The sequence below is a fragment of the Sorex araneus genome, chromosome 2 (assembly GCF_027595985.1).
Source record: "Sorex araneus isolate mSorAra2 chromosome 2, mSorAra2.pri, whole genome shotgun sequence".
Taxonomy (NCBI): Eukaryota; Metazoa; Chordata; class Mammalia; order Eulipotyphla; family Soricidae; genus Sorex; species Sorex araneus.
In genome coordinates, this window is record NC_073303.1 from 35,260,230 (window position 1) to 35,282,960 (window position 22,731).

General features: G+C 47.3%; 1 protein-coding gene across 2 annotated transcripts in view; it reads right to left on the reverse strand.

The window, feature by feature from the left end:
• Window positions 1-10,763: 10,763 nt before the first annotated feature.
• Window positions 10,764-22,731, reverse strand: part of DPP8 (dipeptidyl peptidase 8) — a 51,708-nt gene continuing 39,740 nt past the window's right edge. For both annotated transcript variants that reach the window (XM_055125271.1, XM_055125270.1), the window contains 4 exons: window positions 22,134-22,286; window positions 19,625-19,767; window positions 17,510-17,621; window positions 10,764-15,539 (listed from right to left, as the gene is read on the reverse strand). In XM_055125271.1, the coding sequence (XP_054981246.1) occupies window positions 15,417-15,539; window positions 17,510-17,621; window positions 19,625-19,767; window positions 22,134-22,286 (531 nt within the window). In that variant the 3' untranslated portion in view covers window positions 10,764-15,416. The remainder of the gene's footprint in view (window positions 15,540-17,509; window positions 17,622-19,624; window positions 19,768-22,133; window positions 22,287-22,731) is intronic.

The window sequence follows — 22,731 nt, forward strand, 5'->3', positions numbered from 1 at the left end:
AAAAAGCCCCTTCACTGGGGGGTGTTTTTTGTTTGTCTTTTGGGGGTTACACCTAGCCGTGCTCAGGGCTGACTCCTTTTCTCTTTTGCTTTTTGGGTCACACCCAGCAATGCTCAGTGGTTACTCCTGGCTCTGCACTCAGGAATTACTCCTGGTGGTGCTTGGGGGACCTTGTGGGATGCCAGGGATTGAACCCGGGTCGCCTGCGTGCAAGGTAAGTGCCCTACCCACTGTGCTATCGCTCCGGCCCCTCGGGGCTTACTCCGGCTCAGCACTCAGGCATCACTCCTAGCTGGCTCAGGGGACCATATGGGTTGTCAGGAGACCAGACCCACGTTGGCTGCTTGCAAGGCAAATGTTAGCCCCCATGAGCACTGTGCGTTTTCTCCAAAGTCCTCAGCCACGCTTTGAGGCCGTACTATCTCAACAGCTCTGTTCTGAAGAAGCCAAAGCCTAGAGAGGTTAAGTCATGGGCCTCTGGTGACACAGCAGGCCGTGGGTTAGCGGCAGAGGGTGAACCCACTGATTTCCGGGGCCTAACTGTGGCACTCAGCACCTCTTGGCACTAAGGCTAGTGCTCCCCCGGAGCCTTCCCTGACCCTGGCAGCTCCTCAGCTCCCAGCAGGGCCCGCAGCCGTGGAAGCCAGGACCACGTTCCACGCGAGCTCTGTGGCCGTGGGCAAGGCACCCACATCCCTGGGACTTGAGCTTTTCTGGGCGGGGGCAGAGAGAAGTGATCCCTCGGCCTGACTGGCTGTGGGGGATTCAGCTGCAGCCGTGAGGGAGCATCCTGCAGGGGGCAGGCGCTCACCGTACAACGTCCCCAGCTGAGAGGCAGAGGTGGCATCTGCTCACAGGTAGAAGGGTGTTGACGGAAGTAAGTGGCCAAGACAGGCAGTGTCTGGTCCCTGCCACGGAGAGCAGAGCGCTGGGCTCAGCCTCCTCGCTCTGGCGTCAGAACCCGATGTTCTCATCCCCCGGGGCTGAGTCATGTTCCTCCCGGCACTCAGCATCCATCTTTCTCTGGGGCTGGGTGGGGCCGAGAACTTGGACCGTTCCCGCTGGCAGCTCTGGATTCCTTGGAGGACATGGGGTGAGACACGTGTGGGTGTGCCAGCTCACACCTCCTCTCCTCTCCCGTGTCCAAGGCCCATACTTGGCACGCTGGCCTCACTGCGTCTCCATGAGAAAGGGGTATTAGAACCCCACTCCCGAGTCCCCACTTTAAGACCATGTCTGTTGAACCTGAACCCTCGTCTGTCAGATTCTAGATCCCCTGGTCCTTCCCATGGTCCCCCTTCTCTGTCCGGCCAAGTTCTGGGAGATTCATATCCAAGACCTGACTAGGGCATGTTTTCTGGGCTTAGCTTGAGCTCGGTCCCTGAAGAAAATAAGCTTTCAGACAAATACCATATTTCTCTGATTCTAGGACACATTCTTTATTTGGGAAGGTATTGGGGTGGGGGGAGATTGTGCTCAGGGCTTACTCCTGGGGTGCTACGTGCAAACCCAGGGTCAGCTGCGTGCAAAACAAGCACTTATTCCGTTTTATCTCTCTGGCCCAAGCCCTGTGATTTGCTTTTATGTACTGTGTTTGTTATTTATTGCCACTCCCGGCAGTGCTCAGGCCTTACTCCTGGTTCTGTGCTCAGGAATCACTCCTGATAGGGCTTGCGGGGACCAGATGGAACACTGGGGACCAACCCCAGGTAGGTGGTGTGCAAAGGAAGCACTGTCTCAGGATCTAACAGTAACAGCTTTGGCTCTACGGAAGGAATTCTAGAGAGTCCACTCAGGTGTCCTGTGCCCATACCTCAGTTGGCATGTCTCCGTGCCAGCTCTGCTTTATGGCAGCTGTGTGGCCTTGCAGTCCTTTTCTGGGCTTTAGTTGCAGCTGTCAAATGCTGGGATGTTGGTGCTGCAGACCCCACCCCCCTCCCGGGCTATATGAGGTGGTGTGACAGGGGCCAGGTGGTGCCATGAAGCCATGGCCCTGTGCAGGGAAGGCAGGCTCCCCAGCCCTGTGAATCATCTCTCTAGACCCAGCAGATTCTGGACACTTCTGGCGGGTGGTGCCAAGACGTGCTTGGCTGCCGAGCCACATCCCCCGTCCTGCCTTGGGGCCTGGGAAGCAGCAGAGTTTGGCTGGGAAACAGGTTTCCGAGCCAGAAGCGGATCTGCTCTGGAGGAGGTGGAGTCAGTGGCTGTGATCCTGTGACTCTCGCACTTCCCTCCATCTGCCAGGGCCGTCCTGGCAGCAGCTGGAGCTTCACTTGAGCCAATTCGCCCGGTTCAGGAGAACATTGCTCTGAAAGACAGAGCTAGAAGATGAGGTTCCAGTTTTCAGGATTCTGAGCCGCTGAGCTGGGGGCCTCGCTTCCTGGCTCCGGGATTCGGAGTCTCATCTGCGAAGCAGCAGGTCAGATGTTCTGTTGGGGGTGGGGGTGGCAGTGGGGGGTGGGCCACATGTGGCAGCAACTCAGGTTTTGGCAAAGATTAACCCAGGGATGGACAGCACGAAAGCAAGTGTATGCCTTAAGCCCCGTGTTCTCTCCCAGCCTGGTAAGGTGATTTCCCCCAGGAAAGACTTTACTTAAGGGGTGGGAAAGGGGGTGGGAAAGGAACACAGGGAAGCTCCCAGGTGATGAGAGGGCTCTTTTTTTTCTTTTTGGGTCACACCCGGCGATGCACAGGGGTTACTCCTGGCTCTTCACTCAGGAATTACTACTGGCGGTGCTCAGGGGACCATATGGGATGCTGGGATTCGAACCCGGGTCAGCCACGTGCAAGGCAAATGCCCTACCCTTTGTGCTATCGCTCCAGCCCTGAGAGGGCTCTTCTAAAGGAGGATTCCCAAAAGATGATTCGGGGTGGGGTTTGGACCACACCTGGCGATGCTAAGGGCTTCCTCCTGGCTCTGGACACAGGAATTACTCCTGGTGATGCTCAGAGGACCATATGGGATGCCAGGGATTGAACCGGGGTCGGTTGAGTGCAAGGCAAACCCTCTCCCCGCTGTACTATTGCTCTGGCCCAACTGAAAGATGGCTTTTATTTTTCTTTTTGGGTCACACCTGGCGTTGCACAGGGGTTCCTCCTGGCTCTGCACTCAGGAATTACTCCTGGCGGTGCTCAGGGGACCATATGGGATGCTGGGAATCGAACCGGGGTCGGGGTCGGCTGCATGCAAGGCAAACGCCCTACCCGCTGTACTATCTCTCCAGCCCCTGAAAGATGACTTTTAAGAACCTGTTCTGACTCGAGCTTTTCTTTTGCTACAACCCCCCACTGCTCTACCTCAGAGACTATTATGGCTCTGCATTAGTTTTAAAAACTTAAGATAATAGGGCTAGAGTGATAGAACAACATAGAAGGCGTTTGCCTTGCATGCGGCCAACCAGATTTGATGCTCGGCACCCCAGAGGGTCCCCTGAGTCGAGGCAGGATAAAGTTTTCAGTACAGCTGGGTGTGGCCCAAAAACAAACAAACAAAAAACAGAATTAAAAAATGTTAAGATAGCAGGGCTGGACTGAGTTAAGGAGGCCTGACTCTGGAACCTGAGCACCACAAGGAATGACCCCCAAGCTGAGAGCAGCCCTGGAGCACTGCCTAGTAAAGCAAGAACTGTCACTGTCACTGTCATCCCGTTGCTCATCGATTTGCTCAAGCAGGCACCAGTAACATCTCCATTGTGAGACTTGTTACTGTTTTTGGCATATCGAATACGCCACGGGTAGCTTGCCAGGCTCTGCCATGAGGGCGGGATACTCTCGGTAGTTTGCCAGGCTCTCCAAGAGGGACAGAGGAATCGAATCCGGGTTGGCCGAGTGCAAGGCCAACACCCTACCCGCTGTGCTGTCGCTCCAGTCCCAAGCAAAAACATGAAAATAAAAGGAGAACAGACTCTGTGCCCCTGCTCCCTACCCCACTGTGGTGATATGTGACTAGAGGCACTCAAACATCAGGTCCGTCTGCTTAATAACTTATTAGCCTGGGGGCCGGAGACATGGTACAGAAGGTAGGGCATTTGCACGCACTGACCTGGGTTTGATCCCCAGCACCCCATACGGTCTCCCAAGCACCACCAGGAGTAATTCCTGAGTGCACAACCAGGAGAAACCCCTGAGCATCACTAGGTGTGACCCAAAAAGCAAAAAACAGAAAAAAAAAAAACCCTTACTAGCCTGAGCTTCTAATTAGGGACTAAATCCAGGGTACAATAAGTGGGGTTTATGCTTTCTATTCCTGACTCCATTAACGTTTTTTCTTTTTTTTTCTTTTTGGGGTCACACCCTCAGGACTCACTCGTGGTTCTACTCAGGAGTCAGTCCTGGCAGTATTTGAGGATCAGAAGCAGTACTGGCAAAGGAACCTGGGTTGGCCGCGTGCAATAAATAAATAAATAAATGAAATTTAATTAATTATTTATTTAATTTTTTTTTTTTTTTTGCTTTTTGGGTCACACCTGGCGATGCACAGGGGTTACTCCTGGCTCTGCACTCAGGAATCACCCCTGGCAGTGCTCAGGGAACCATATGGGATGCTGGGAATCGAACCCAGGTCGGCCATGTGCAAGGCAAACGCCTTACTCACTGTGCTATCACGCCAGCCCCCTCTTCTTTTTAATTTTATTTTGTAGTTCACAATATTTGATTGCATTTAATATTCAAGCACCAATCCCGCCATGACACCTTCCCACCACCATAATTTGGATGTTTCCATCCTGAACCCCAACCCTGCCCCAAAGCAGAACTGAAATAATTTATTTTGTATTGTTTGTTATGAATAAGTGGCTGAAATTACTCCAAAAACTTTCCCTAGAGGAGAGTGTGTGAAGATTGTTGTATTTCACCCAGGAGTCATTAAGCCCTTCTATAAGAGATTACTAATATGTTGTTAAGGATTGAGGCTCGTGTGTTCGTCGATTTATTCCAGCGGGCACCAGTAACGTCTCTATTACACTCAGCCCTGAGATTTTAGCAGCCTCTCTTTACTCGTCTTTCCCAACAATTGGAGACTCTTTCAGGGTCAGGGGAATGAGACCTATCGTTCCTGTTTTTGGCATATCGAATACGCCATGGGTAGCTTGCCAGGCTCTGCCATGCAGGCGGGATACTCTTGGTAGCTTGCCGGGCTCTCCGAGAGGTATGTATATATCTTTTACTGTATTTGAGATATGAATACACTATGGGGAGCTTGCAAGGCTCTCCCGTGGGGGCAATAGAATCTTGGTAGCTTGTCAGGTTCTCCAAGAGGGAGAACAAGGCTATTAGATGTCAGGAGCTTGGTCTTATAGTCTCTGGATGTTGGCTGTTGGTGAAATACATGGCGCCAAGGGCAGTTTGTGGGTGTCGCTGCCAACCTACTGGAAAATTGGGGGTCTGGGTGGAGAAGGCCCAGTCCCAATCCGAGCAGGCTTGGAGATCTCAGCCCCGGGTCCCTCACATACCTGGGTTCTTCTGCTGGTCCCTTCATGCTTAAGGCTCGTCTGAACGTGTGGGGAGTGGCCTTGAGCATGGTGGTGGCATATATGGATATATGTAAAAATATGTTTACCTCTTAAGATTTGTTGCCTTCTACTTTAAACCCCATCAAATGTGCTGTGCTACTCTTGGAGTATGGGTGGTGCCAGGTCTGAGATGTCTCAAGGTTCAGGGATAGTCACTCGTGGGTGAGTCTCCGCCTGAGCATGTGGAGAGTGGCCATGAGCATGGCGGCAGTTGAGTTCTGGAGATTTTTGGCTGCGAGGGCTGGGTCCCTTGGGGTCAGGAGGGGCCTTGTGAGGGGTCTGGCAGCATGGCTATGACGAGTCATTTTATGCTCTCTTCCGAGACAGAACAATGAGTCTCTGGATCATGGCCGCTGATGAGATTATCTGGCACCAGCCAGAGGTGGCTTGTAGGTGTGAGTGCCAAATTGCTGAAAACAGGGGGACATAGTGGGAGGTCACCCATTCACGGTTCTGTTGAACCTGGAGTTTTCAGTCACAAATCCCACATACCTGGGTTTTCTGAGGATTCATTCATGGGTGAGAATCGGCCCGAGTGTGGAGAGCAGCCATAGCACCTTAACTTTTTTTTTTTTCTTTTTGGGTCACACCCGGCAATGCTCAGGGGTTACTCCTGGCTCTGCACTCAGGAATTTCACTTGGTGGTGCTCAGGGGACCATATGGGATGCTGGGAATCGAACCCGGGTCTGCTGCATGCAAGGCAAATGCCTATCGTTCCAGCCCCAGCACCTTAACTCTTATCTCTCCATCACTGTTTCATTATATTTTATTTTTTAATTTGTGCATGTGGGGTGGGCGTTGGGCCACACCTGGCAGTGCTCAGGGGATTCTGTGGTGCTAAGCTCAAAGACAAGCTGACTGCAGGCAAGGACAGCAGCTTTTTTGTTGTTTTGAGGCCACACTCAGGGAAGCTCAGGAATTACTCTTGGTGGGAATCCAACGGGATCAGCCGTGTACAAGGCAAGACCCCTACACACTGCACTGTCTCTTCAGCCCCCCTTAAGGATTCTTTTTGCCGTATCTGGCGATACTCAGGGCTTATTCCTGACTCTGTACTCAGGAATCACACCTGGAAGGGTTCGGGGGACTGGGTGGGATGCGGGGGATCGAACCAGGATTGGCTGCGTGCAAGGCCCTACCCACTGTACTATCGCTCTAGCCCCTGGCCAAATACTTTTTTTTTTAGCTTTTTGGGTCACACCCGGCAATGCACAGGGGTTACTTCTAGCTCTGCACTCAGGAATTACCCTGTTGGTGCTTGGGGGAACCATATGAGATGCTGGGAATCGAACCCAGGTCGGCCACGTGCAAGGCAAAGACCCTACCCGCTGCGCTATCGCTCCAGCCCCTGGCCAAGTACTTTTTAACTGGAAAATGCTTTGATGCTCTGAGGCTGAAAAGACAATGCAGGCATCACTGTAACGCTGTAGCACTGTTATCCCATTGTTCATCGATTTGCTCAGGTGGGCAAACGCAGGAATAACGGTGCTTAAATATTCCTATTTCATACCTAAGTAGCTGAATGTGTGTAAACACGCCCAAGCCCGCAAAGCAAGTACCTAGCAGAGACAAGCATCCAAAGCCAGTGTTGGGGCGAGAGAGAGGTACGGGGAGGGGGTATCAGATCCTTGCCTCGCATGCAGCTGACCCCGGTTCAATTCCCGGACTGCATATTGTTTCATGAGTACTACCAGGTGTGATCCCTAGTTACAGGGCCAGATAAGTCCTGAGCACTGCCAGGTCTGGCCTCTAAGCACCCCAGACCAAAAGAAAAAAAAAAAAGTACAAAACACAAAAGAAAACCCAAAGACAAGTAACCACTGTACCTCTGCAGTTAGGAAGGTTCTGCCCCCCATAGGCCCTGCTGGCTGGGTCTGACCAGGAAGGATGTTTTCAAGTGAAAGAGGCCTGTCCTGGTGGGCAGTTAGGAGGCTGGCACGGTCAGGGTTCTCTAGCCCGAGTGTCAGCCACATGAACAGGACTAGGAACTAGCCACAAAGCAAGACTCTTATCACGTCCTGCCAGAAAAACGAGACACATGGGCACCTGCAGCATGCAGGCTGGGCAGCAGGGAGGGGGAGGGGTGAGGGGAAGCCCACTGCGAGCAGAGGCTGTGGCCTGCATCTGTTTCCTCGCCGTCTAACAGTTTGGCTTTTACTTTTAAAATTTTATATAAAAAATTGACTCCCTAAATTAACGATCCCAGTTTATAGTGTCCATAGACAAATTACTGCAGCCACTGAAGCACATGAACCCTTCACCACTGCGTCTAGTCTGGTCCTCTCCAACCCCTCAGTCCCCACCCTCCTAAAATGTGGCAACTGCTTTTGTATTTCTTTCTTTTTTTTTTCTTTTTGGATCACACCTGGCAATGATCAGGTTACTCGTGGCTTTGCACATCACTCCTGGCAGTGCTCAGGGGACCATATGGGATGCTGGGAATCGAACCCGGGTTGGCCGCGTGCAAGGCAAATGCCCTGTACTATCACTCCAGCCCCTGTCTCTGTATTTCAATGCTGAGGGTCTGTCAGTCTTTCATCCTGCTCTTCTCATTTTGACATAATTGTTCCTTTACATGTTTGGGAATTGGGCCTGGAGCGATAGTAGAGCGGGTAGGCATTTGCCTTGCAGGGGGCCAGCCCGGGTTCGAGTCCCAGCATCCCATATGGTGCCCTGAGCACCACCATGAGTAATTCCTGAGTGCAGAGTGCAGAGTCAGGAGTAACCCCTGTGCACTGCTGGGTGTGACCCAAAAAGCAAAAAAAAAAAAAAAAAAAAGTATGGGAATGGAAAGGATTACCCCTTTTTTGAAGTCAAATCGAACTTCCCCTGAACCTCCTTCCCCAGGCTAGGAAGCTGCTATCGCAGGGGTGGAGCCATCCTACAGGGGGAGGGCACTGACCTTGCACAAGGCTGATCGGGGTTTGGTTTTTTTTTTTTGCTTTTTTGAATCATACCCCTCGACGCTCAGGCCCAATTCCCAAACATTTAAAGGAACCCGAACCTGGGTCGGCCGTGTGCAAGGCAAATGCCCTAGCCGCTGTGCTATCGCTCCAGCCCCCTGACCCGGGTTTGATCCCCGACACCTCATATAATCCCTTGAACCTCGCCAGGACTGATCCCTGAGAGCAGAGCCAGGAGCGAGCGCCGAGCATCACCAGGTGTGGCCTCCAAACCAACGAGACAGCAGCAAGTGGCCGTGCGCTAGTCCCCCTGCTCCACAGCACGGGCCTCTAGCAGTGAGGAAGGGACAGCCGAGACGATTCCGAGCAATCAGGCAGCACCTCTTCAAGTGCCCAGCACGGAGCTGCAGACAGCACTGGTCACACAGTGCTGGGGGCGCAGTTGCCCGTCTTGTGCCCGAGACGAGCCAACAGAGAGCTCCTTTCAGAGAAGAGCAGGGTGGCAGGTGACTTCCAGAACCTACCGGGCCAGTGGGTTTTTCTGCAGAGAACCTTTGAGTAGGATGGTAGAATAAACCAGGCGCCACTTCTGCGGGCATATGTGAGAGAATACCTAGAACTGGGTCACGGCAACTGTTTCCTCAAACTTGCAAGAACTCCTCTGAGGGGGGCTGGAGCAATAGCACAGCGGGTAGGGCGTTTGCCTTGCATGCGGACGACCTGGGTTCGATTCCCAGCATCCCATATGGTCCCCCGAGCACCGCCAGGAGTAATTCCTGAGTGCATGAGCCAGGAATAACCCCTGTGCATCGCTGGGTGTGACCCAAAAAGAAGAAAAAAAAAAAAAAGAACTCCTCTGAGGGCTGGGACGATAGTACAGTGGGTAGGTGCTTACCTAGATTCAATCTCCAGCACCACAGATTCCCCTGGAGACAACAAGAGTGATCTCTGAGCGCAGAGTTAGGAGAAGCCCTGAGCACTGTCAGGTGTGGCCCCCAGACGAAGACAAAACTCAAGTCTGGGCACTGAAAACTTTCAGAAAGGAGCACACAGCCACCCAGCAGGCTCCAAATCTGCATTAAGTCCCGTATCAGCCATTTCTTTTTTTTTTTCTTTTCTTTTCTTTTGCTTTTTGGGTCACACCCGGCGATGCACAGGGGCTACTCCTGGCTCTGCACTCAGGAATTACTCCTGGTGGTGCTCGGGGACCATATGGGATGCTGGGAATTGAACCTGGGTCGGCTGCATGCAAGGCAAACATCTTACCCGCTGTGCTATCGCTCCAGCCCATCATATCAGCCATTTCAATGGAGCCAAATGTCCTCCAGCGTGGCAGGGGCACAGTGACAGACCAATGGACAGTCGGGCTGATGGACCTTGAAGTCCAAGAAACTGCAAAAGCCAAACAAGCTGCCAATTCTCATACAGCAGCTGTTTTCATGCTCACTTTCCACCAAGGCAGCAAGAGACTCACACCCCCAGCCCCCACTGCTGGAACCACAGGGTTCCCTGCATACCTCCTCTGGTGGTGCTCAGGGGTCACTCCTGGGGTGTTCAGAAGACTATGGTGCTAGGGAACTGGGATCAGTCATGCACAAAACAAGTGCCTCAGCACTATCTTTCTAGCCCTTTCTTTCCTCTGGGTTCTGATGCTTTTTTAATTTTTTTTTGCTTTTTGGGTCACACCCGGTGATGCTCAGGGGTTACTCCTGGCTCATGCACTCAGTAATTACTCCTGGCGGTGCTCAGGGGACCATATGGGATGCTGGGAATCGAACCCGGGTCAACCGCGTGCAAGGCAAACGCCCTACCCATTGTGCTATCACTCCAGCCCCTATTTTTCTTTTTGAGTCACACCTGGCAGGGTTACTTCTGGCTCTGCACTCAAGAATTAGTCCTGGCAATATTCAGGGGACCATATGGGATGCCAGGGTTTGAACCCAGGTAGGTCATGTGCAAGGCAAATGCCCTCCTTGCTGAATTATTGCTCCAGCCCCTAGATGCATTTTTCTGGTGTTTATACAGGAAACTCCACATACTTACCTTAACCTCCCTATACTGTAAACTCCCAACCCTTCTAGTTTGTTTTGGTGTCAAACCCAGTGGTGCTCATGGGTTACTCCTGGCTCTACAGTCAAGAATTACTTCTGGTAGTAATGGGATGGGGGTCATATGGGACGCTGAGGACTGAACCAAGGTCAGCCACGTGCAAGGCAAACAGCCTCCCACTGCACCCTGGACCCAACATGTACACAAACTTGTTCATATGTTTTGATCACTCCAGTTGCCACTAATCAAGGCAAGATTGCATACATGGGGAATGGAGGAAAAAGGAACATTTACATCAACTAATTTTAGCAGCATCTTTATTGAAACAAAGAACTTGTAATAAAATGCAACAAAACTAATGTTCCACTTTACATGATTAAAAGCCATGTAACTGAAAATGAGAAACCCATAAACTTACTGGAGTGAGACATGCAATTCTCTTTTTATACAAGTCAGTGCTTCAAACAGCAGGCACTTTATGTTCTAAAATTAAAGACCTGAACTCCAATTGCGCTGAATACAACATAAATTTGCATTTAGGTTATTTAAAAACAAACATACAAACACTACTTCACTCTCTCTGTGAGGGACTTCTGAAATGATTACCTAAAGCTGTCTCTCCACAAAATAGGAAAAGTCAGAGCGAGCACTTGGCACTAACACGTCTCCACATTTTGGCCGCCATCGGATAGGTGAGGCTAGATGGGGTTGGGAGGAGAGTGAGAAAAAGCGTCCTTGATTCTGTTAGGTAGCTGGGACTGGACACCCACTCCATCAGTCGAGAGTCACGGGTCTTCTCTTTCTTCAAATAGCTTTAAGTTGGGTTTCCAGACTTAAGCAAGCACTTAATACCCAACCCCCAAATCTCTCACCTCACCAGGGAAGACATATTTAGTGTAATAATTAACTTCAGAATGTCATATACTAATTAGAAGTTCTGCTTCATTCATAAGCATGCTTAGCATTTACTTTAGAATGGAAAAATTAACCATTTTATGTTATCTTTAAAATGTTTTATAGGAATATATTAATAAATACTTCTTAAAAATTTGCCTTTTCTACATTAACATTTAACTACCAAGAGTTAGAACATCTGGATGGAGTTTCGTACCCAATGAACGCCCAACTGGCTACGTGGCCATAGATATATATTTCTTGTTCTCTATACATAGGTTCCTCCTCTAATAAAAGAGAACATTAGGTTATATCAGAGATACAATAACTTGAATTGTTATGATCCTATAATAATGAAATCTTGCAGGAATCATTCCACCTAAAGAGAGAACAATGTTATGTGAGATGGGCTACGCCTTCTATAAAAAAACAGAACAGGCAGTAAAGAGAACTAAGCCTTGACACCTAAATCGGAGTCTCTCGGAAGGTCACAAGTGCACCGTGACTTCATCCACATGTCTGAGGCTTTCCATTCCCATCCACAAACCAGGAACAGCACGGAGGGGGAGAAACGCTCTCCAAAGCCAAGTCCTGCAACAGGGACCCACGGCAGAGATCCCTCTCTGGGAGCAGCAGCAGAGAGAGGTCGGCGATGAGCAGCTTACCTGACATTGCTTCAGCTTCTTATCAATTCAATGTTAAAACAAAACAAAATCATTTATGATCTTCTTAAACCAAGTCATTCCTCACGGGAGTTTCAAGTCTACAAGGACTTGCTTTAGAAACTCCAGGAAGGCCTGTTAAACATGCAGATTCCTGGTATCCTACCAAATCAGTCAAATGCAAACTTCCAAAAGTGAGGATCCGACTGCGTCTGTTTGAGTTAGACTGAATCTGCCGGGTCAACTGCTGCAAGGCAAGTGTGTTATCTCTCCAGCCCAGTGTTGACAATGAACTGTAAGAGATTTCTGGACCCCTTGCTCAAGACAACTCTTGGGGTGCTGGTGTCCAAGCGCACTTGTCTCTCAGGCTTGCACAAAATTCATCTGATGTTTCAACTTGCACTTTCTCGAATTTCCTAACTCTCACCAAAACTGTTGCGAATTTTATTTTATTTTATTTTATTTTTTTTTTTTTTTTGCTTTTTGGGTCACACCTGGCGATGCACAGGGGTTAGTCCTGGCTCTGCACTCAGGAATTACCCCTGGCTGTGCTCAGGGGACCATGTGGGATGCTGGGATTTGAACCCGGGTCGGCCGCGTGCAAGGCAAACGCCCTACCCGCTGTGCTATCTCTCCAGCCCCCAACTGTTGCGAATTTTAAAATACTCTTCACTTTAAAAACATTGCTACTCTCAGACAGGGTATGCATAGCCTGGGTGATATTTCTACCAATTACTTGAATGGATGACGATGCATTTCATCTTGGTTTGAAAACTTCAACTCAGTGAAATCTTTCTGCAAGTGAATCTGGTCTAGTGCCTTGGGAGGGTACCACTGAAGGGGTGGGTGGGGAGACGACAAGCTTTCCTTGTGGGGGGTAAGGAGAAAGAAAGACTCAGAAGGAAAACTACCTGCGGATTCAAGAGCACATGAGGTTCCTTAAGGTTGTTTTGGTAAAATAAGAGATGCCACTTGGAAGAGACAGCCTTCGTGGATAAGAGGTTCCAAGTATGCAGCTGAAAGCCACTGCATACCATTTCTACTTCACAACTTTAAGATAGGTCCGTGGAGACCAACTATAGGCCACAAATAAAACCCACCTTCAATCAGAAAGATAAACACTTAAGTCATGGGAGAAAATACCTTCCTGGGAAGGAAAACTACCCAAATCAATTGCAAAAACAAAAAAACAAACAAAAAAAAATGCAAAAAATCTAAACCAAACCCAAACCCCAAACCCACCCCCCCAACCCCCCAAAATCCACAATAGATGAATCTCTGCAAGGGCAAATACCGTAAACAGGAAAATCAATCCATACACAGCCAATAGAAAGAGTGAGGTACTCATACAGTATACATGTTCAGACCCTGGCAGCCCATTCCGCCCCAGGCCAGAGAGCAGGTCACTCTGCCGCTTCTGGACTTCCCCCACTTCTGCCTGGCCCCAAGGATGAAGTTCCCCTGGGATGCAGCCACAGCCTCACTAGCGGAAGCTACTTGTTCTAGGGGACAAATTTATGCCTCTGAGGTGGTGAGAAAGAAAAAGAATACTTTTGAAAACACTTTTGAAAAGCGTTGGCAGTTTTTCCAAAGAGGCTTGTGAGCTCCTTGACAGCTCTGCCACTGTCCCGGCCGTCCCCTCTGGCACCCCACGGCTGCAGAAGGACAGCAGGACAGCAAACCACTGCCTAGGAGTTGTCTTGCAGGCTAATGTGAGAACCACGAGTCAAAACACTCCTTACGGTCTTTCAGCACTGAGAGTCATGCCTTGCCCGAGACCAAGTATGGTGGTGAGAAGCTGCTGGGAAACCTTTTCATTTTAAACTTGTAGTAGCTAAAATTATGCCTGTATCATTTTATTTTTATTATTATTTTGCTTTTTTGGGTCACACCCAGTGATACTCAGGGGTTACTCCTGGCTCTGCATTCAGGAATTACTCCTGGAGGTGCCTGGGGGACCATATGGGATGCTGGAAATTTAACCTGGGTCGGCTGCGTGCAAGGCAAACGTCCCATCTGCTGTACTATCTCCGGCCCCACCTATATCGTTTTAAGAGGATGGAAAAAGTTTAAATTAAGATTTTCCACTTAAGAAAAAATTTTTTAAAAATAAAGAAAAATACATTAGAATAAAAATTATAAAATCAACTCTAAGGAATTCTCCCTGGAAAATAGTTTGTAACTGTGATGGTAAGATTAAATTCTGGTTTTAATAGTCCAGATTTTTTTTTTTTTTTTTGCCATACCCAGAGGTGCTCAGGACTTATTCCTGGCTCTATTCTTGGGGCTCACGTCTGGCAAGGCTGGGGTGGGGACCATATAGAATGCTGGGGATTGAACTTGGGTCCAGCTGTGTGCAAGAAAAGCATCCCACCTGCTGTATTCTCTCTTCAGCCCGATATTCTAGAAACTTAAAGTTCCAATTTCGTTTCCAAACTTTTTGGTAACATTAGATACATTTCTGCTCAGGCAGTGTATAGACTCCCACTTTCTCCCTGTTTTTCTCCATGCCCTGGTCTCCCCACTTCACAATTTCTTTCCAGCGCTCTTAAACTCTGCAACATTTCATTATAGAACCACTATTTCCTGAAAAATACAAGTGAAAGTGAACTTTATCCTTTTCCTAGGGAAAATAAATTGCCTGCAAATATTTAAGCTCTAGTCATTTGATTAAAAAGTTTCTGCCCGTAATTACTGATAGTATAAGACTAATTAAATCCATGCTACTCATACAGTTACTCGCTTTTATGCAGAAAGGTAAAACCCACTCTGTAAGATCATCAAAGAGAACTATTTATACTAGATACAGTTTAAACTGGCTAAAAACTGGCCAGAGCTTGAATGAAACAAAGTAAGTCTTTAGGAGGCCACTATGTTATTCTTAAAAAATCATGAATGACTGGTTAAATCATAGATTGAATAGTGATTAGTTCAGAACATGCTGGATACACCCCAAAAAGAAGCATAAGTTATTCAATTACATTTAAGTGCTCTCAAATCCATAACTAGTCATAAATTCTGGAATCGAACCAAACCAATTAATAATTTCATATCTGAACAAACTTATAACTGTAAAAATACACTAATTAAGTCCATGAGGTTTATAATGCTCTAAGAAGTGAGAAAAGGTAGTACGGATGCACGGTGCTGCTGTCCTCCTCCTGCCAATAGTCCGCACGGCACTGCGGCATCCCACACAAGTGTGTCACTTGCTTTTGTGCGCTGTGGTGACGGTGTCAGATCCCTGTCCACAAGCTGTAGAGAGCTGCATGGCACCAAATGGATCTTTAGAAGGTATGTGTCAGGTACCAAAATGCAATGATCTCTATGTCCTTTATTAAGAGTCCTCATTTGGTTAAAAAGCCAGTGTACAACCAGAGTTCTACACAGGTCAAAATTATATCACTTTCAGAGCAGCAATACGTGATCCCAGGTTCTCTTGAAGGTAGTGCAAAAGATGCAGTTCATAATGTTCTCCGGACTCAGGGACTCTTATGCTGTGTCTCTCCTGAGGATAGATCTTGACAAACAAACAAACAAATAAATCAGAAAGCAAACATGAATTTCATGACACATCTTGTTCCTAAGCTTTTCAGAGTTTGAACAGAATGAATAATACGGAATATAACCTCTCAAAGATACACACACACACACACACACACACACACACACACACACACACACACACACACAGAATCTAAAGGCCTTTTAAAAAATAATTCCTGATGCTATACTAAATTTACATTCTTTTTTTTTTTTTGGGTCACACCCAGCGATGCTCAGGGGTTACTCCTGGCTCTGCACTCAGGAATTACTCCTGGCGGTGCTTGGGGGACCATATGGGATGCCGGGGATCGAACCCGGGTCGGCCGCGTGCAAGGCAAACGCCCTACCCGCTGTGCTATCGCTCCGGCCCCACTATACTAAATTTAAAAGATTTTAGGGATAGGCCACAGGATCTCCAAGTCAGGTCAAAAGTACTTTAAGGACCAGTATAGGGGTCAAGGTTCTTGTGCATGTGGCCAACCACTGTTCTATCCCTGGGACTGTATGGTTCTAAGAGCTGAGCTGGGAGTGACAAACAACACTGCCAGGTGTGGCCCAACCCCACTTTCCAGCACCCCACACAGTCTCCTCAAACTACAAACTAACCAACCAACCAAAACCAAAACGAAACAAAACCTACTTTGATAATAGCAAAGCAGGCCATAGTGAGGAGTGTGGCCCAAAGACACAACAAAAACTTTTCTTAGGGTTGGAGTGATAATATACCAGGTAGGGCATTTGCCTTGCACTTAGCCATCCCGAGTTCAATCCCCAACATCCCACATGGTCCCCTGAGCACCGCCAGGACTTATTCTGAGCACAGAGGCAGATGTAACCCCTGAGCATTGCTGGGTGTGACCCAAAAAAGCAAACAACAACAACAACAAAAAAACTTAACAACAGCAACAACCTTTTCTTAGTATGAAGCAAGTGCCCTACCCACTGTACTATCTCTCTGGTGCCAGAACAGTTTTTTGTAAACAACTTTTTAAATTTTTGCTTTTTTGGGTCACACCTAGCGATGCACAGGGGTCACTCCTGGCTCATGCACTGAGGAATCACCCCTGAGTGCTCAGAGGACCATATGGGATGCTGGGGTTACTCCTGGTAGACTTGATGGGCAATACGGGGTGCTGAAGATTGAACCTGGGTTGGTGCATGCAGGTAAGCATTCCATCTTCTGTACAATCTCTCTGGCCTTAAAAAATCTTTTTTTTTTCTTTTTTCACTTTTTTGGGTCACCCCTGGTGGTGCTCAGGGGGACTGTATGGGATACTGGGAATCGAACCTGGGTCGGCCGTGTGCAAACGCTCTACCCGCTGTGCTATCGCTCCAGCCCCAAAAAATCGTTTTCTATTATGATGAAAAGGAGTAACTTGTTGGTTTCTGTTCCAATGTTAAAATTAAAAAAAAAAAATTACAAGATGACATAATCAGGTCTGAAGAATACTCTTAGAAGAGGAAATCAAGCAGCATACTCCAACCTTCCAAGGAGAATAAGAAAAGCAAAAAGAGGGGCGGGAGTGATAGTATAGTGGTGGGCCCCTGAGCAATGCCAGGAGTTATGCCTAACTACAGAGCCAGGAGTAAGCCCTGAGCACCTCTGGATGTGGTCCAAAATCAAAACAAAATAAACAAACAAACCCCAACAACAACAATTAAAATCCCATCATCTGTTCTATGCTTACAAACTGGTCTCATACATAAGATGGCAAACACAGATACAGGAGTCACATACTCAGGTCAGCTTCCAGCCTGGCTTTAAGAGTCTGATTTTTTATCCAACTACAGGTATTACTACCTATGTTTACTACTTAAGTTTTCTTAAGCAGAGAGTGGCCACAGCTAAAAATTTATTTGGCTTTGCTCCATAGTATATCAGATTTCAAAGTAATCAAACCCTGATCACTACTCAATTTGATTAGAAAAGTTAGAATAACTCACCTGCAAATCATATGGCTTTCCAGCCCTCACTAAAAAACTCAGTAATATACTGGTGTGTGCAAAATGGACATTCTCATCCAGAAACCCATGTAAGAGTAGTAAACGATTTGGTCTGGCGGAGAAATCAGAGAATTAGGCAAAACAGTAGAACACTTGGGGGAGCCATTCAACTCCTCTAAACAAATAACAACCATGTTAACTCCTAAAACTATAGCATTAAAATAAGGATATAAAATAGTACAGCATCTTCATATTAAGTTTATGTTAACCAGATACTACATGACATGAAAGATTAAACAAAAAGTTCAGATGTTCCCATTACTATATATATATATATATATATATATATATATGCATATATATATTTTTTCTTTCTTTTTGGGTCACACCCAGCAATGCACAGGGGTCACTCCTGGCTCATGCACTCAGGAATCACCCCTGGCGGTGCCCAGGGGACCATATGGGATGCTGGGATTTGAACCCGGGTCAGCCATGTGCAAGGCAAATGCCCTACCTGCTGTGCTATTGCTCCAGCCCCTCCTATTAAAATATTTTTATAAAAGGTCCAGAGTCATAGTGCAGTGGGCAGGTAGGGAGCTTGCCTTGCACACAGCCAACCCAGGTTCAATCCCCAGCATCCCATATGGTCCCCAGAGTGCTGGAAGGAGTCATCCCTAAGTGCAGAGGCAGGAGTAAGCCTAAGCACTACAGTAGGCCACAAAACATAAAAAAACAAATAAATAAAATATTCCTTACTAAGAAGGTCTGAACAATAGTACAGCAAGTAAGGCATTTACTCTGCGCATGGCCTGTCCGGGTTGGATCCCTGGCACCCTACATGGTCCCCAGGCTTGCCAAAAGCAACCCTTGAAAGCAGACCCTTGAACTCAAGGTAAGCCCTGAGCTCTGCTGGGTGTATCCCAAGCACATGGGGGTGGGATAGAATAGGAAGGCCCCCCCACGGGCCAGATAGACAGTATAGTGGGTAGGGCACGCACACACACACACACACACACACACACACACACACACCAGGGAGATAAGTCTAGTGGGACGGGGACACACACACACACACACACACACACACACGCTCAGAGAGATAGTATAGTGGGAAACACACACATACACACACACACACACACACACCAGGGAGATAGTCTAGTGGGACGGACACACACATACAAACACACACACAGACACACACACGGAATAGTGGGTAGGGCACTTGCCTGGTCCCTGAGCTTGCCAGGAGTGATCCTTGAGGGGGAGGGTGGGAAAGGGGGGGTATACCCGGGATATTGGTGGTGGGGAATGTGCACTGGTGAAGGGATGGGTGTTTGATCATTGTGAGATTGTAACGCAAACATGAAAGCTTGTAACTATCTCACGGTCATTCAATAAAATTTTAAAAAAAAAAAAAAAAAAAAAAAGGTGTGATCCTTGAGAGTAGAACCAGGACTAACTAAGCCCTGAACACTGCTGGGCATGGCCCAAAAAACCAACTAAATAGACAAATAATATACTTAAAAAAAGTAGTGAAACCACATATATACTTAAGGGGCTGGGGTGGGGGCTCAGCAGTGCCGCACATGCTTCTCATGGCCTTGGCTCTATCCCCCGCAGCACAAAAGAAACTAGAAAAAACCTACTTCACATAAATGTGTGTGTGTGTGTGTATAGAATAGTTTTCTTTTTCTACATAAAGATAATTATAGCATTATTATTATATTATCAGCACAAAGAAAATTTTCAAACATTACTTGCAAATATAAACCAATTATTTGAAGTTGCCTGTAATTCAGCTTTGAGAAATAGCCATGTCACGCTAGTGTTCTATAAAATATTTGGACCAGAGTAACAATATGATGGCTAGGGCATTTGCTTTGCACATGGCCGACCCAGATTCTATCCCTGGTACCCCATATAGTCCCTAAGCCCCGCCAGGAGTGAACCCTGAGCATAGAGTCACTGGTTAACCACTGGGTGAGGCCCCCAGAACAAAACAAAACAAACATTAGTCCTGGGTGTCACAGTATATATAGCTTTCATTATTATCAAAGACAATTTAAAAATACAATTATACATTTGTAACCTTAATTTGAAGGCTGAACTTACTCAGAGGGAAACTTTTCTGCTTGCATGGCCACTGACCCTAAGTAATAGCCCTGTTCGTTCTGGTCAGGGTGGCCCATGTAGCGTTCAGTGTATCCTGTGTCATAGAAGATCCACAGTGTGACTGGGGCTCCAGCAATAGCCACCTGCAACAGACAGCAACGACAATCAAGTGTAGCCCAGAAAGACAACGCGAGCAGTGGCAACCTAACTGCACATTTATAGGCTAAAATCACAATTTCTATAATGGGGGCATACGCAGTCTCAGACAATGCTGGAAGCCGCAATGGTCAAGGTCAAGAATTTGATACAAGGGTCGGAGCCATAGTACAGCTTGTAGGGCACTTGCCTTGCACACGGCTGACCCGGGTTTGATTCCTGGCATCCCACTGATTCCGAGTACTGCCAGGAGTAATTCCTGAGTGCAGAGACAGGAATAACCCCTGAGCATCACCTGGTGTGACCCAAAAAGCCAAAAAACCCCCAAAGACCCCCAAACAGAATTTGATACCGAGGGTGGGGATGTAACTGAGTGCGTAAGACACCTGCCTTGCACACAGCTGGCCGACCCAGGGCTGATCCCCTCAGACAGGCCCAGGAGTAAGCCCTGAGCACTGTCCAGTGTGGCCCAAAGACCAAGAACTGAAAAAATAAAATAATTTAATACATTGTGAGTTAGTTTCCCACAGACCCACTGAAAATCAGCCTTCGTTTGGTAGAGCACAAACATAAACATGGATGCTTTTGTTAAAGGGGAAGAAAAATAGGGGTCAGAGCAATAGCACAGCAGGGAGGGTGTTTGCCTTGCACACAGCAACCAGGGTTCAATCCCTAGCACCCCATATGGTCCTCCAACGCACCAGAGTGATTCCTGAGTGCAGAGCTAGGAGTAAGCCCTGAGTACCACCTAACATGGCCAAACAAACAAAATAAAAGGGAAGAGAGATCTAGAACACAGGAATGCCTCAATGCAAACTCATTATTGCTACTGAGGGGAAAAAATGTCTGAGAAATGTCAGCTTTACTTAGAAGTAATCTTTCTTAGGAAGCTCTATTGGTTGTACAGAATTTAAAACAATGAGCCAGAGAGATAGTACAGCAAGTAGGGAGCTTGCCTTGCATGTGGCTGACCTGGGTTTGATCCTCAGCATCCCACATTTCCCTGGGCACCTCCTGGTGTGGGCCAAAAACCGAACTCTTGCCCCACAAAAAAAATAAAAACAAAAAATCCCCTAAAAATAATGAATAAAATATATTCAAGACTAAATACTTTTCTCATTGAAAGGTTCCCATACACCGTTTCATATTTAAATACTTTAATTACTTCTCTCACAATTATGAACCTGGAAAATTTATGTCAGTTTTCTGAGTTACAATTATTTTTGTTTTGGATCATACCTGGTGATGCTCAGGGCTTATTCCTGGCAGGGTCAGGGGACGGGGAGGCCCAGGATCGAACCTGGGTTGGCTGTGTGCAAGGGGAATACCCTACCCACTGTACCATGGTTATTTTATGTACATAAAGATCATCTAAATACAGATGCAAGATTAAAATCCTATTATCTTTATTTTTAACTATAAAATATTTTTCACTGTAAAATAAAACTTGTTATTGTAATTCCATTCAATAACATTCAATAAACCAATTCAATAACATTCAATAAACCAATTCCATTCCCTCAACAACTATCAGCACCTATTTATGTATTATTTTGTCTTTTATATATGCCATGTTAGCGCTTAAACCCAAGGTGACACACACAAGCAAGGGAAGTGCTCTACTGCTGAGCTACATCTCTAGCCCATCATCCACCCACCCACCCACCCACCCACCCACCCACCCATCCTTCCATCCATCCATCCATCCATCCATCCATCCATCCATCCATCCATCCATCCATCCATCCATCCACAGCAACCAGATAAAGACTCACAATCCACTAAGTGGGTGTCCAGCATGTGTTCTTCTAATCACATAATCTTTGGCATATGTTCAAAATGGCCAGTAGCAGGGCCAGAGCAATAGTACAAGCAAATGAGTTAAAAGATGATAAAATGTTTTTAGTATGAATACTTATAGTTTTATTTTTTGGTTTGGGTCACACCTGGCGATGCTCAGGTAGGGCGTTTGCCTTGCACACAGCTGACCAGGGTTTGATCCCTGGTACCACATATGGTCCCCTGAGCACTGCCAGAAGTAATTCCTGAGTGCAGAGCCAGGAGTAACCCCTGAGGTTGGCCAGGTGCAGCACAAAAACCAAACCAAAAAAAAAGAAAAGAAAAAAGCCAGTAGCTGGTCACTCAGCTGACAAATGTTTTTATACAGATCTACAAATTCAGACACCTACACATCTCACCTGGTTGTGATAAGCAAAACATGTGCATCTATTATATCACACGCCTACATTCCATAATAGTGGCTCTGTGACTCTCAGAGAGATCTTCTCATTCACTCAATTTACATCAAGTTCTACCCTTATTACAAAAATGAATACCTTGGGAAGTCACGTACCCTGAAGATATCTGACCTCTGCATCAATGCCATGAGGGAGAGGTACCCTCCATAGGACCAGCCATGGATGCCCACACGATCTAAGTCAATAAAATCATACTGAGAAGCCAGGTACTGGAGGCCTTCCACCTGATCTTCGATTTCTATTTGACCCTGTCAACAAAAGGAAAGACAGTTCATTGAATTTGATAAAGATCTCACTGTAAGAGTGCATTTAGAGATGACAAAATGTTTTTAGTATGGGCTGGATTGATAGCACAGTGGGTAGGGCATTTGCCTTGCATGTGACCAACCTGGGTTCAATTCCTCCATCCCTCTCGGAGAGCCTGGCAAGCTACTGAGAGTATCCCGCCCATGCGGCAGAGCCTGGCAAGTTTCCCATGGTGCATTCAATATGCCAAAAACAGTAACAAGAAGTCTCACAATGGAGACATTAGTGGTGCCCGCTTGAGCAAATCGATGAGCAACAGGATGACAGTGCTACAGTGATGACAGTATGGATACCTGTAGATTTATTTTTTGGTTTGGGCCACACCCAGCAATGCTTAGGGGTTACTCCTGGCTCTGCACTCAGGAATTAGTCTTGGAGGTGCTTGAG